Here is a 14,499-nt window from a genome sequence, read left to right as displayed (position 1 = left end):
GCTGATTTGATGCCAGTTATTATCAATGTTGGAAACAGTAATGCAATTTGTTTTGAAACCTGAACAATAAGTAAAAAAGAACAGCATTTATTTTAAATAGAAATATTTATTTTAATCTATTTATTTATCTATTTTAATCAATTTAACACATCCTTGCTGAATAAATTTATTACTTTCTTTAAAAAAAAAGAAAGACAAAAAATGACCTACCCCAAACCTACAAAGGTTTTCTATTTTAAATAAATAATATTGTTCTTTTTTTACTATTTATTCATCAAAGAATCCTGAAAAAAGTATCACAGATTACAAAACAAAATATTAAGCAGCACAACTGTTTAAATCAGCATATTGATTTCTGACAGATCATGTGACACTAAAGACTGGAGTAATGATGCTGAAAATTCAGCTTTGCATCACAAATAAAATTTCACAATATTTCTGTATTTTTTATTAAATAAATGCAGGCTTATGCATATATAATGCATATATAATGTTTTGTGGCAAGTACATTAAAAAGTAATCCAAATGACAAAAATGACTTAACTTTACAAATTGTAAATTAAAATGAAATAGAAAAATGTAAAATAAATAAATAAATAAATAAATAAATAATTCAACTTTTTAATAAAAACTATAATTATATCTCGGTAATACTAAAAATAAAATTAAGCTGCAAAGTTTTGCTACCTTTAACAGTACATTTGTTTCTGATTTATGTATTGTTTCGTAATTGTTATCTAAACGTTTTACTTAGAAAATCCCATGATAATCTGTTTAATAAGCAAGGTTGCTAGAACGGGCCACGTTGTCACTAAATTTCAACGAACCGTCCCACAACAACTCAACTAAAACTTTTAGATTAATAATATGCTTCCAATGTCCAATTTTTGTGTTTATTTGTCCATTTTACAATTTCCCTCTTATTTCCATGCTTCAGATATGCCGTTTTAAACTCTTCTGTTACAGATGAAACCAGCACAAAAAAGTTCCAGAATATAGTGTGTGAATGGATGTAAACGAAAGGCAAAAGTAACATTAAGGAGGCTGGCTCTGATTTGGGTCTATAGGCGAGCTGCAAGATTTCCAGATTTCAAGGAGATGATATCCCTCTTGGTTAATCATTAAATCCCAGAATCCATTGCCAGTCTTCTGTAAATAAGATAAATGGCCCTAAGGCACTCACCTCTGTGACGCACCATTTCAGAGAGAGCAGAGCTTTAATTAAGACTGGAAGGTGTTATCTTACCCATTCTTGGATTAATGCATTTTTACAGGATTATTGTTATATTTCAGCTGCTATTTTTAGTTTCCATCATGCTACAGGTTTATTTTGTGAGCATTTGAAAAGCAACACACATAGATGACAAATTGTTTAAATGTTGGTATTTTTTTGGGATGCTTTGGAGATTTCAGGAATGGATATATGCGTCACTTTGGCAAACGTGAGACTGGGCCGCGTTGATTTCGGAATGTTTTAACAATTCACGTTTTGAGGGGCTCTATTTTTATTTATTTATTATTATTTCACTTGGTTTTAATTTTGCATTCCAGTTTTTCTTTTTTAATTTCTCCTTGAACATGCCAATGAAAAGAAATATAGGGAGTCCTTTGAAGAATGAGACGTTTCATCAACTGCAAGCGTCACAGACAAAGAGAGCTTGCAAAAACGCAGATGACCTCCACGCGACTATTCTTGTTGACCAAGACAATCTCGGAAAAAACATGTTTTTCAAAGCCAGGCTTGATGAAGAGGAGGATTCTGGCATTAAATCAGGTGGGGGAAATCATCTTTGTTGTAAATTGTTTTCAAACTTGCAATGCACTGTTAGAAATTCTCAATCTCTTTAGCAATTATACGTCGTGAATAGTTTTGGCACACGTCACCGTTTGAAAGCTATGTATGTTATTCATTTGGCAGAAGCTGATGAAAGTAATGGAAGCATTTCCTCTGAAGAGGACCTGGGCCACCTGGATTATTCCAAGACGTTCTCTGTCAAACAAACGGTCCCAAAGAAAAGTATCAGTCAGATCATCAAGGACAAGAAGAAACAGACTCAGCTTACTTTACAATGGTACTCGCTGATCAATTCTTCTTTTGAAAATGAAGCTCGCCATTTTAAATAATCTACAAAAAGTGGAAGCAAAGAATGATATTATTATAAGCTTGCGTTTTGCTTTTTCTATTAGGCTTGAGGAAAACTACATAGTTTGTGAAGGAGTTTGCCTGCCACGGTGTATCCTTTACGCTCATTATTTAGACTTTTGTCGGAAGGAGAAATTAGATCCTGCTTGTGCTGCCACTTTTGGGAAGGTAAGAGGAGTTTTTATATCTTCTGTTATAATACAGACAGTTATGATTCTCTGTGATGAGTATTATAATATCCGACTTTGAAAATGATACCGATTGCACTGCAGTTTAGTGTAATCTTTAGGATTAAAGGAGTAGTGCACTTTTAAAAAACTTTTGCTGATAATTTACTCACCCCCATGTCATCCAAGATGTCCATGTCATTCTTTCTTCACTCGAAAAGAAATTAAGGTTTTTGATGAAAACATTCCAGGATTTTCTCCATATAATGGACTTCAATGGGAACCAAATGGTTCAAGGTCCAAATGAGAGTTTCAGTGAAGCTTCACAGGGCTTTAAACGACACCAGACGATGAATAAGGGTCTTATCTAGGACTCTTCGAGTCATGACTCGAAAAAAGATTTGTTCATTTTGATGAACGAGTTTGAACGGGAGACTCACAAACACTCATCACAAAACAGAGCAAGGCGAGCACTTGTGCTTATAAAACTTCATCTTTTTGATTTATTTTTTTAAATGAGCGATAGTTTCGCTTGATAAGACCCTTATTCATTGTCTGGAATTGTTTAAAGCCCTTTGAACAGTTTGCAGTTTGCACTGAAAGTGTCTTTTGAACCTTTAACCGTTTGGTTCCCATTGAAGTCCATTATATGGAGAAAATCCTGGAATGTTTTCATCAAAAACTTTAATTTCTTTTCGACTGAAGAAAGAAAGACATGAACATCTTGGATGACATGGGGGTGAGTAAATTATCAGCAAAAGTTTTTTTTATAAGTGAACTACTCCTTTAATACCTGGTAAAAGCCTGTGCTTCTCAAATATGACATGAATAGCTGTTGATCTTGTATTTACAGTACTTGGAGATCGATCTTACGATGTGTTAGAGCTCTAATGTTATCATTTCAGACCATAAGGCAGAAATTTCCCCTTCTTACAACACGAAGGCTTGGAACCAGAGGCCATTCGAAGTAAGAAAGAGCCACTTGGCCCGGTCACCGACTGAACTTTATTTACTCCTATATAATAATACCTAAATGTCTAAGCTAAAGCTCTTGACAGTGTTTGTCCTCTGAATGTTTTTTCAGGTATCATTATTATGGTATTGGAATCAAGGAGAGCAGTGCGTATTATCACTCTGTGTACTCAGGAAAAGGTTTGACACGGTTAGTTTTGACCTTCATGCCTTCAATTCAGCATCCAATCATAAGTCCTTGAATGTTTTGAATAATCAAATGAAAGGCGAGTGATTTCGCAATGCCCATGCTGAGACACATTATATTTTTCAAAGTTATTTTTCATTTCGGTTTTTCAAATGCATAAATACTCTTATGTGTTTTGCACAGATTCTCTGGAAGCAAGCTGAAAAATGAGGTGGGCAGTCTTCCTATTTAATATATATATATATATATATATATATACACAGTATATATATATTTATACAGTATATATGTATATGTGTTGGGGTCAGTCATTTTAAAAAAAATGTTTTTTAATGTTCTCACCAAGGCTGCATTTATTTGATTAAAAAAAACAGTAATATTGATGAATATGATTGAAATTTAAAATAACTCTTTTCTATTTAAATATATTTTAAAATATAACATATTTCTGTGATGACAAAGCTGAATTTTTAGCATCATTACTCTAGTCTTCAGTGTCACATGATCCTTCAGAAATCATTCTAATATGCCGATATGGTGCATAACAAATATTTATTTTTATTATAAATGTTGAAAACAGTTGTGCTTCTTAATATTTTTGTAAAAACCTTTAATCATTTTTCTCTGGCTTCTTTGATAACGTTCAAAAGAACAACATTTATTTAATAAATCTTAAATCTTTTGTAACATGAATGTCTTTAGTGTCACTTTTGATCAATTTAATGCAAAATATTGGGGGTGTAACAATATATCGTGCCACAACATATCGCAATACAAAACTGCAACATCGTGGATTGTGAAAATAAATATCATGTTTTCAGAGTTTTAGTGTAAGTACTACATTAAACTACTATATATAATATTGATTATAATTTATAATAATAAAATGTGGGAATATTTGTGGGTCCTGATAATGCCAAATGTCTGATGTTACCAGTAAAAAGTGGCCGGCATTATTTTAAAATATATCTAGTCAGTGAAAGAGTGCAAGCATAATAATCTACAATAACTCAGTAATTTCAGCTTCAGAATCATGAATATTGTTATTCTGGTGTCACCATTGTCCTTGGCTTACAAGCACCAAGTCCAAACCTATTCAAACCTATCAAATTTAGCATTTTAACCAACAGTAAATTTTTTGTTAACCTCTTACCATACAGTATGTCTTGGAGTATCGCAATAATATCGTATCGTAAGTTCAGTATCGTGATATGTATCAAATAGTGACATGAGGGTATCGTTACACCCCTACAAAGTATTCATTTCTTTAAAAAAAAAAAAACATAAGTCTTTTGTGGTGGAATATATGCTTGCAAAATGAGACTTTACATACATTCCATATAAACATTTAGATTGTGTTTTAATGTGTTTCTATCAACTACAACAGCAGCATATGATATAATATTACTTATATTCCTGCTTATTTTTTCACAGGGAGGATTCACCAGGAAATACTCTCTTAGTTCTAAAACAGGAACTCTTTTACCAGAATTCCCAAGTGCACAGCATTTAGTGCTTCAGGAGTCTGTTTCAAAAGAGAAGGTCTGTTCATTTCAATGGAAACCCATTCCAAAATGCTGTTTATATGTAATGTACTTACCTCAGATTTCTGCTATGCTCTTTATTTTTTAGGTCGACACATTGATTATGATGTACAAAACTCACTGTCAGTGCATTCTGGATAATGCCATTAATGTCAACTTTGAAGAGGTGCAATTTTAAGCTCTTAAAGAATCTATTGTCATCATATCTAGATTCACTGTAATCAATCCCATTTGTTCCAGATCCAGAACTTTCTGCTTCACTTCTGGCAAGGAATGCCTGAACATCTCCTTCCACTGCTAGAGAATCCAGTTATTGTGGACATCTTCTGTGTGTGTGACTCTATACTTTACAAAGTGAGTGTTTATGAACCATATATGGGTGTTTCTTCAACTATGAATTGAAGAATGGATGTGCTGTTTAATATTTTGTATTAAATCTGTGGTAATTTTTTTCCACGATTATTTAATTAATGTTCGTTTAATTAATGTACTGTCACTTTTGATCAATTTAATGCATCCTTGCTGAGAAAAGTATTAATTTAGCTGACTGACCTCAAACTTATGAATAAATATGTTTCAGGGAATTACATTTTCTTGCATTAAAAGTGTGCAGGACACTATGATAATCATTTAGTTTTGCTGCTTTTCAAGTGCCATTTATGTTTAGATTTTATTCTTGTATCATATTTCCCAGACCAATACTTTGAATCTTAGGGCTTCCCGTAATGGAATAATTTTTTTGATATAGGTTTAATTAATTTATTTAAAAATATAATTAATTAAATTTTTTAGTTTTATAAATTAAGCAGCTGGTAAATATACTTTATCATTAGAAAAAATTAAATTACCCATTGAACATAAACTTATGAACCCCATTGAACATTTTTTTCTAAAAGTGTTCAATAATATACAAAAGAGTGAAATAATCACAAACCATTTAAATATTTAATACACAATTTTTGTTTTTTACAATAGTTCATAATTGTCACATCATGTTTGACTTATCTCCAGCTGGCTGAATTGTTTTTCACAGGTTCTGACCGATGTTCTCATCCCTGCTACTATGCAGGACATGCCAGAGAGGTTTGTCTTTGAGACTGCTGCATGATATACACAACATTTGTTTTTTTTATGCAGTGGATTCAAAAAGATGTTGAATTTCATATTGGTAAGTGTTTTTGAGTGAGTTTAGGAAAATATCTCCAGTCTTTTGGCAGATATTCGAAATTTTGCCAAGCACTGGGAACACTGGATGGTGTCCTCCTTGGAGAATCTCCCAGAAATCCTCTCAGACAAGAAACTACCGATAGCTCGACAGTTTGTGTCCTCCTTAAAGAGACAGACCTCCTTTTTACATCTTGCACAGGTAGAGGATTTACAGACACATCAATAATTCTTGCTTTTGTTTATTTTGTAAATATTGGTGCAACTATAATGTACTAATGTCTTTTCAGATTGCAAGACCTGCACTTTTTGACCAGAATGTTGTGACTTCTATGGTGAACGACATTGATAAGGTGGATCTGAACAGCATTGGTTCTCAAGCACTCCTTTCAATTACAAATGACCAAGATTCAGACTTCTATTCCGAATGTGAGTTACTGGTGTCCTGGTAGTCAAACCTTTGGATTTTTTTTTTGAGGGGTCATGAATTGAGAAATCAAAATTTCCTTGAGGTTTTTTTGGGATTACTTTACAAATATCCTGTAAGTTTCAGAACTCAACTTCCTCATAAGTTCAAATACTGAAACCAGGTTCTCAAAACTAAAAATTAAACTAAAAAAAATTTGTCATACTGTTTGTCTCAGTATGATGTAATAGTGCGGCGAAAGACATCATTGCCACTTTAGCCCCGCCCACAGATTTGCATATGTCATGTCGTAGTAAATACGATACGAGAGAGACGCAAACACAGCAACAAAACGATTGATGCCTCTGAGGATTACAAGACGTTTTGCAGTGCCAAATTGTGGAAAAACACAAAATTTGCATTGCCTTTCTTGTGATCCTAACATTGAGGAAGTGAGGAAGTGTAATTGTTAATTTTAACTTCCAGATCGTATCAGTAAGACTGTGTTTGTTTGTTCACTTAATTTAACTGTGAATCCAAACTTAACCTTTATTTGCACAGTCTTGTCCACAAACAAGACTTATAAAGTGAATGTAATATGCAGAAATGTTTCACAGTTGGCAAATGTTTCAACTACAGTATGTAACAGGATAAACATCTTTCTGTAGTATCTAAAACTAATACAATGTAATGTAATAAAATAGCCTATTACTTCTAAATTAGGATGTTTTTTAAGTGTAAAATATCTTGCTCAAAGTGGACCTCAAATTAGATTCGATTTTTTTTTATGCGGTTCGTGACCCTTTTACCGAAAAAATGTTTATGATTTCTTGATTTTTCCTGCTAGATGACTCCATTTCAGTGTTTCAAGAGCTGAAAGACCTCCTGAGGAAAAATGCCACTGTAGAGTCGTTCATTGAATGGCTGGACTCGGTGGTCGAGCAGAAAGTCATTAAGGTTTGTTGCACTGCAATCCCACTCCAGTCAGACTAGCAATGAATGTTGATATTAAATTTGCATATTATCTGTCTCATAGCCCAGCAAGCAAAATGGTCGGTCGGTGAAGAAGCGAGCTCAAGATTTTCTTCTGAAGTGGAGTTTTTTTGGAGCACGAGTGATGCACAATCTCACCCTAAACAATGCTACCAGCTTTGGTAAGCCTTTAGCATCCATTCATACACACAGCAGTCAGTGATTCGGTTTCTTTCAAATACTCCAGATTATTTTAAAGTTTGCATGAAATAGAATTTCCGATCGTTTCGACTTATATCCAAGTGAAACAGTTTCCCAAACTAGAAAAAGTGTAGGGCAAAACTTGAATTTGTCCATGGGGAATTGATGGTTGTGGTTTGCTAATACTGTGATGTCATGTGAGTGACAGGTTGTCCCGCCCCCGCGACAGTAAAGGTATAATTGGAGTATCATAGTATATAGTCAAAATTATACCATTTGGTTTTAGCTGGGGATCCACTGCGGAGAATAAGCCATAAAAGCCTGTGCAAACAATCCTTTATCTTGTGCCGTGTGTGTGTGCCCTGATTAGAGCATGACCTTTCTCAGTGTTCCTAACATTTGATGACCCTACAGGTGTTCACAAAGCCAAACAATATCACCTGGAAGGCCACCCATTTGACCTCAGCACTAGCTCAGTGAAACCTGTGGGAAAGTGAAGTCGAGAGCACTGCATTGTGGGATACAGTACTCTGCGTAGTGTGCTAGAGTAGTTGCACACTGCAATTTTTTGAGAGCAAAGGCAGTTTGAGTGAAGCGGTCGGATACCTATTGTTTTTGGATTATTACTGTTTAGGCAGTGATTTTTGCAATATATACTGTAGCCTACTATTAGCCTGGCAAGCCAGACTTACATCAAGATGTTAGGTCTGGGAACTCACAAATGGCATACCTCAATCTGAAGGGCGAGATACTGTAAAAGGTTGTCTTTCAATATGACTCTGCATGCCATAGGATAGCGCTAACCAACCAGAGCAACGAATGGTCAGTCCCATGCGTTTTCCCTCCAGCAGAGCAAGTTGATATATTAAACTTTTGCCGTATCCAGTCGTACAAACTCCGAACACATCTTCCTTTTTTAAGAATGACTCAAGTGACATTCTCTTAACTCCAAGTCATCCAGAGTCGTGGCCAAAGCGAATCGAAAGACCGCTGTTCGCAAGTAGCAGGGAAATCACCTATTGAAATCACGGCTCAACTCTGCCGTCATTGTGTTAAGCCACGCCCACCAACTCTATACACGATGTGATTGGCCTGAGATTTGCTAGACCACACTGGCTGCAAAATAATTTTTGCTGCCGCTAGGTTGCGTCTAGATTTCTAAGGCTAGCCTACTATAACTACATAAAGAGATATGAAATATGAATTTCTTTCGTCTGTTGAACATAGAAGATATTTTTAAGAATATGGGTAACCAAACAGTTGATAGGACTGAAAAATAGATGGGTTTGGCCCATCATTCTTCAAAATATCTTCTTTTGTGTTCAGCAGAAGACAGAGGTTTGGAACAACTTGAGGGTGAGTAAATGATGACAGAATTGTCATTTTTGGGTGAACTATCCCTTCATGCTGGTTTCTTGTAACTTACAGGCTCCTTCCACCTCATTCGGATGCTTTTGGATGAATACATCCTGCTAGCAATTGAGACGCAATTCAACAATGACAAAGAGCAGGACCTTCAGAATCTACTGGAGAAATATATGAGGAGTGCAGGTACTCTAATAATTTCGTTTTATTTATATTTATTAGTTTGTTATTTTACTGAACACTGCCTTTCAAAAGTTTAGGGTCGGTATGATTTTTAAAAAAAATATTTTTGAAAAAAGTCTCTAAGGCTCACCAAGGCCAAAAATAAAGTATATTTGTTCAAAAATACAGTAATATTTAATATTTGATCAAAAATACAGTAATTTTGTGACTTTTGTGTTGAGACTGTTTTCCAAAGATGGCTGCTGTCTGTATACACGAAGTGAACTGTCTTTATAAAGTATCTTCTTATTAAACGGTCTGTACACTTACAAAGTTCTCAATGCTTCGTTTTGCATGTAGGGACCCTCATTGTGTTACGGTGTTAGTGTGGGGCTATTTTGAGCCTTGTTAGTGGTATAAACTAGCGATTTCTTTTTACTTATTATATGCCCCCATATACTAACCGTTTTTAGAGATAAAACTCTTTGCATTCGATTATCATGAAAACAAATCTCAGAGAACGGTTGACTAGGTACCAATGTGTTATTAGACCAAAGGTTTAGCAGCATTCATTTGAAATATAAATCTTTGTAACATTAGAAATGTCTTGACTCATTTTTATTCCCTAAAAATAAAATGTTAAAACATACTGACCTCAAAACTTTGAATGGTGGTGTATATGCAAATTCATTTAACCCAATTATCTGTGATGTTTCCATTTTGACAGATGCTAGTAAAGCTACATTCTCCGCCTCCCCAAGTTCCTGCTTCTTGGCCAATCGGAATAAATCCAGTGTGGCGTCAAATGATTCGACTGTCAAGGACGAGAACCCTCCAGAACATGATTTCCTGTCGGTCACAGCTGCACAGCAGGGGCTCGGGGCCGGTACTATCGTGTACCATAGTACCGATCCGGACAACTTTACTATCAATGGTACTTAAAAAAAATAAATAAATAATAATATATTTTATTTGTAAAGCACTTTTCATAGTTAAAAACAATCCCAAAGTGCTACAGAGAATAAACAAAGATAAAAACCGGGAAGAAAAATTAAAAAGTTAGCAAAAGGTAAAAAATGCTTGCTTAAAAATTAGGGTTTTTAGTCCTTTCTTAAAAGAGTCTATGGTTTGAGGAGCCCTTAGGTTTTCTGGAAGGGAATTCCAAAGACGAATTCACACACAAAGAGACATTTTTTTCGTTAAAATGATTTGTTATTGAGCGCACATGTTCCAGGAGCCTTTATTCCAGAAGTATTTTTTCTATTCATTTTCTCCAAAAGGATTTCAAACAAAACAAAATGAATAGTAACATTGCAAATTGCGGGACACTTTTGGCATTTTGAAATTGGAAAAGGTACTTTAAAACCTCCAATTTTTGTGATATCAACTTCAATATAATTGATTTGCTAATAGTTTATTACCAATTATTATTGGTGCTAAGTTATTAATAATAGTTTTTATTATTATCAATGTTGAAAACAGTCTTTTGCAGCAACAAAAATCACTTTTGATCAATTTAATGGATCGTTTTGAACATTGATGATTATAAGAAATATTTCTTGAGCAGCAAATCAGCAATTTAGAATGATTTCTGAAGGATCATGTGACTGAAAATACAGCATTGCCTAAATTATAATATTTTTTTAAATTATACTAATATTTCACAATATTTCTGTTTCACTGTATTTTTTTATGAAGTATAGTAGAAGTTTATAAAAGATCTTTCAAAAACCTTTAAAAAAAAAAAAAAAATCTAAATTAAACAAAATCTTGACCGGTAGTCTAAATAACATAAAATGATTATTAAAAATATAATACATAATTGTAACATAATTTATTTGAATTTAATTATTCATATTTTTCTAGGTCAAATGGATTACTCGCAGAACAGCGCCCCCCTGATGACCCCTCCGATCTCTCCAGCCATGATCAACCGTAGCAGCGTGATCAACCAAGGCCCGATGGCTGTGAGGCCGCAGAGCAGCTGCCCCATACAACCCCAACTGTCCTGCCAGACTTTCCCCGACACCATGTACCAGAGTCTTCACAATGCTAGTTCTGGCTCCTACCCCAACTCCTCTTACTACCAGCCTGTGTTCAGAGCTCAGACTCAGACTCACACTCCCACGTCAGCCTATCAGGCTCATACCGAAAGCGGACGCTACGCACACTTTTCTGGACACCAACTGACTAAAGACTGCTTCAGCAGCAGCTGTACCGGGTCTCCCTACAGCTCGAGGGTTGCATCGACTGGATACGCTGCCGCAGGTGACCCTGCGATGGACACTGAGGGCGTACAGCTGCTGGACTCCACAGGGTACAGCTTTGGAGGAAGTGCTGCCAGTGGAGATGGGTGCGCTGGTTCGGTTTGCAGCTCTGGGCACAATGGTAAGAGAAGCTGAAATTAAGAATGCACTTATACAGTTTAAAAGTTGGGGGTCAATGCGGTTCTTTTGAACTTTCTATTCATCAAAGAATCCTGAAAAAGTATTCAGCACAACTGTTTTCAACATTAATAATAATATGAAATCTTGAGCAGCAAATCATCATAGTAGAATGATTTCTGAAGGATCATGTGACTGAAGACTGGGGTAATGAGCCTGAAAATTCAGCTTTGCATCACAGTATTAAATTATATTTTAAACATATTCAAATAGATTAAATTGTAATAATATTTCACAATATTGCCGTATTTTTGAGCAAATAAATGCAGCTATAGTGAGCATAAGAGACTTTAAATTAAAAAAAAATTTGAACCATAGTAGTTAGATAAAAAAATATTTAAAAAAATGTAAGTTAGCTTATGTGTATAGACATTCCTAGTGGTGACCTTAGTTCAAATGTTGTCTCTTTTTTTGTCTTTTATTAATGCAATTATTTAAAAAAAATGGAATATATTAAAATCAATGGAAAGAATATATTATATGCATTTCCTATCCTTTCTTCAATATTCCTTTTTTGTAATTTTGCAGGGGTTTTATATATATATATATATATATATATATATATTGATGGTCCCCTTTAGACAATATGTTGACTATAAGTAACTGTGTACCTATGTCAACTAACTCTCATCAGAGTATTAGTAGAATAATAGTAGACTGGTTAATATCTGCTAAGATTTTAATTGTAATAGTCCTCCAACAGATATTCTACTGACTATAAGTAACTAATACTCAACTAATACTCTATTGAGAGATAGTTGACATGTTGGTGCAACATAGTCAACAGAAGGCCTAATGGGGACCATCGAAATAAAGTGTAACCAGGAATAATAATATAAACATACAATGAAATAAAAGAAGTGATTTACCTTATTTTCTTTACCCCCAAATTTATCTGTAACATATAACAAGAACCAAAACTGAAAGAGGTCCTCAGAGGACAAGATTGATCATGTATTTGGGTAATGTTACTATTCTGCTCAGTTTGTTTGCAGATGCTCCTATTGAACTATATTATTGTTCATCTTTCTCCTGAGCAGGATATTACAACAGCAGTGGTTACGTGGACGCTCAGAGGATGGGCACGTTTATCGATCAGCATGTGTCCGTTATCAGCAGCGTGAGCAGCATTCGCTCTGTTTCAGCCTACGCCGAAGTGCACGACCCTCTGAACATCCTGGACAACACGAGCAGGAAGACAACAAGACCCTACTACACTGAACTGTCTGCAATGGGCACACACACAGCAGGTGAGGACAGAAATCCTTCTAGGGGAGACCGGGGCTAGTTGTCACACTGGTGCTATATCTCACGTTTTATTTGTACACGATCGTTCCAAAGTTTAGGGTCTGTAGTCTAGTTTAGAAGTCTCTTATGCTCACCAAGGCTGCATTTATTTGATCAAAAGTACAGTAATATTGTGAAATAGCAGTACAATTTAAAATAAGTTTTCTGTTTTAATCTATTTTAAAATATAATTTATTCCCGTGAAATTTCATCATCATTACTCCAGTCTTCAGTGTCACATGATCCTTCAGAAATCATTCTAATATTAGTATTTTCTGCTCAAGAAACATTTAGTATTATTGTTGTGCTGCTTAATATTTTTAATATTTTTGTGGAAACCAAAAAAAGTCAGTGATTCTTTAATGAATGAATGCATTTATTCTAAATCAACGTCTGTACTGTCACTTTTGATCAATTTAAAGCATCCTTGCTGAATAAAAATGTGTTTAAAAGTGTTAAACTTACTGACCCCAACTTTTTCAATGGGATTGTATGTTTGCAAAATGTTGTATTTCATTAATTGCGTAATAACATAATTAAATACCTATTTAATGGCAGGTTCTTCTTACTGTGACAACTTGCCTTGCTCAATGTGTTTTAAATAAAATACATTTTTATTCTTTATTTATGTTCAGTAGCTGTTTTCTGGCCAAGAATACATGCTTTGTACAGAGTGTGACAACTAATGTGTGTGTATATATATATATATATATATATATATATATGAAGAGTTCAGATGCAAAAGCCTCTAAATGCCATTTGAAATTTTCTTCTTTAATGATGATTTTTATCAAACTTGTATATTTAAGTTCAGTAATTAATTGTTATTTAAGTGAAATTACTGAACTTAAATATACAAGTTTGATAAAAAATCATCATTAAAGAAGAAAATTTCAAATGGCATTTAAAAGGCTTTTGCATCTGAACTCTTCATATATATATATATATATGTATATAATACAGTACATATAAAAGATGTATATCTGCTATTATATCAGTCTTATGCAATTTCTATTCTATTTCAGGATCCAGCATCGCTCATTCCTGCTCCGTCTCAACACCCTGCATGTATGGAACTCCTGCTCCTTATCATTCCCAGAATGCACTGCTGCCTGTCCAGGGAACCACAGAGATCAGAGAAATCGTGTCGTCCCTGCCCCCCATCAACACCGTGTTCATGGGCTCAACTGGTGGGCCAGCCTGACTGACACCTTATCTGTAATTCTACATTATACTCACATGTTTTAGTTCATCTGTAAATCTTACAGTAGATATTTCATTGCCACATACATTGCAGACTGGCTAACTGATTTATTTTATATTGTTTGATTTGAAATGGGGGGTTTGTGCTAACAAATGACAGGTGACCCAATTATACAATTATCTTTTGTGTAGTAAATACTGTAATATAATCACAATTCATCTTTGTTCTTAGTATAGCATTCTTGTATATACTAATAAAAAATATACAATTTGTTCGCATTA

At 34.4% G+C, this 14,499-nt stretch overlaps 1 protein-coding gene across 3 annotated transcripts in view; it reads left to right on the top strand.

Annotated features, from left to right (window-relative positions):
- The window catches only part of rfx6 (regulatory factor X, 6), a 15,552-nt gene extending 1,053 nt beyond the window's left edge, over positions 1-14,499 (top strand). For 2 of the 3 annotated variants that reach the window (XM_089118861.1, XM_089118862.1), the window contains exons 3-21: positions 967-1,774; positions 1,919-2,072; positions 2,188-2,311; positions 3,216-3,277; positions 3,395-3,472; positions 3,653-3,680; positions 4,904-5,011; positions 5,102-5,179; positions 5,254-5,367; positions 6,047-6,096; positions 6,220-6,379; positions 6,468-6,606; positions 7,431-7,540; positions 7,620-7,737; positions 9,185-9,307; positions 10,011-10,217; positions 11,150-11,671; positions 12,768-12,977; positions 14,040-14,499. In XM_089118861.1, the coding sequence (XP_088974987.1) occupies positions 1,579-1,774; positions 1,919-2,072; positions 2,188-2,311; positions 3,216-3,277; positions 3,395-3,472; positions 3,653-3,680; positions 4,904-5,011; positions 5,102-5,179; positions 5,254-5,367; positions 6,047-6,096; positions 6,220-6,379; positions 6,468-6,606; positions 7,431-7,540; positions 7,620-7,737; positions 9,185-9,307; positions 10,011-10,217; positions 11,150-11,671; positions 12,768-12,977; positions 14,040-14,218 (2,760 nt within the window). In that variant the 5' untranslated portion in view covers positions 967-1,578 and the 3' untranslated portion in view covers positions 14,219-14,499. The remainder of the gene's footprint in view (positions 1-966; positions 1,775-1,918; positions 2,073-2,187; positions 2,312-3,215; positions 3,278-3,394; positions 3,473-3,652; positions 3,681-4,903; positions 5,012-5,101; positions 5,180-5,253; positions 5,368-6,046; positions 6,097-6,219; positions 6,380-6,467; positions 6,607-7,430; positions 7,541-7,619; positions 7,738-9,184; positions 9,308-10,010; positions 10,218-11,149; positions 11,672-12,767; positions 12,978-14,039) is intronic. The other variant, XM_089118863.1, reaches the window with a different exon arrangement.

The sequence above is a fragment of the Pimephales promelas genome, chromosome 13 (genome assembly GCF_988280905.1).
Source record: "Pimephales promelas chromosome 13, fPimPro1.hap1.1, whole genome shotgun sequence".
Taxonomy (NCBI): domain Eukaryota; kingdom Metazoa; phylum Chordata; class Actinopteri; order Cypriniformes; family Leuciscidae; genus Pimephales; species Pimephales promelas.
Note: the sequence above shows the minus strand (reverse complement) of the source record. Positions and strands in the feature narration are given on the sequence as shown.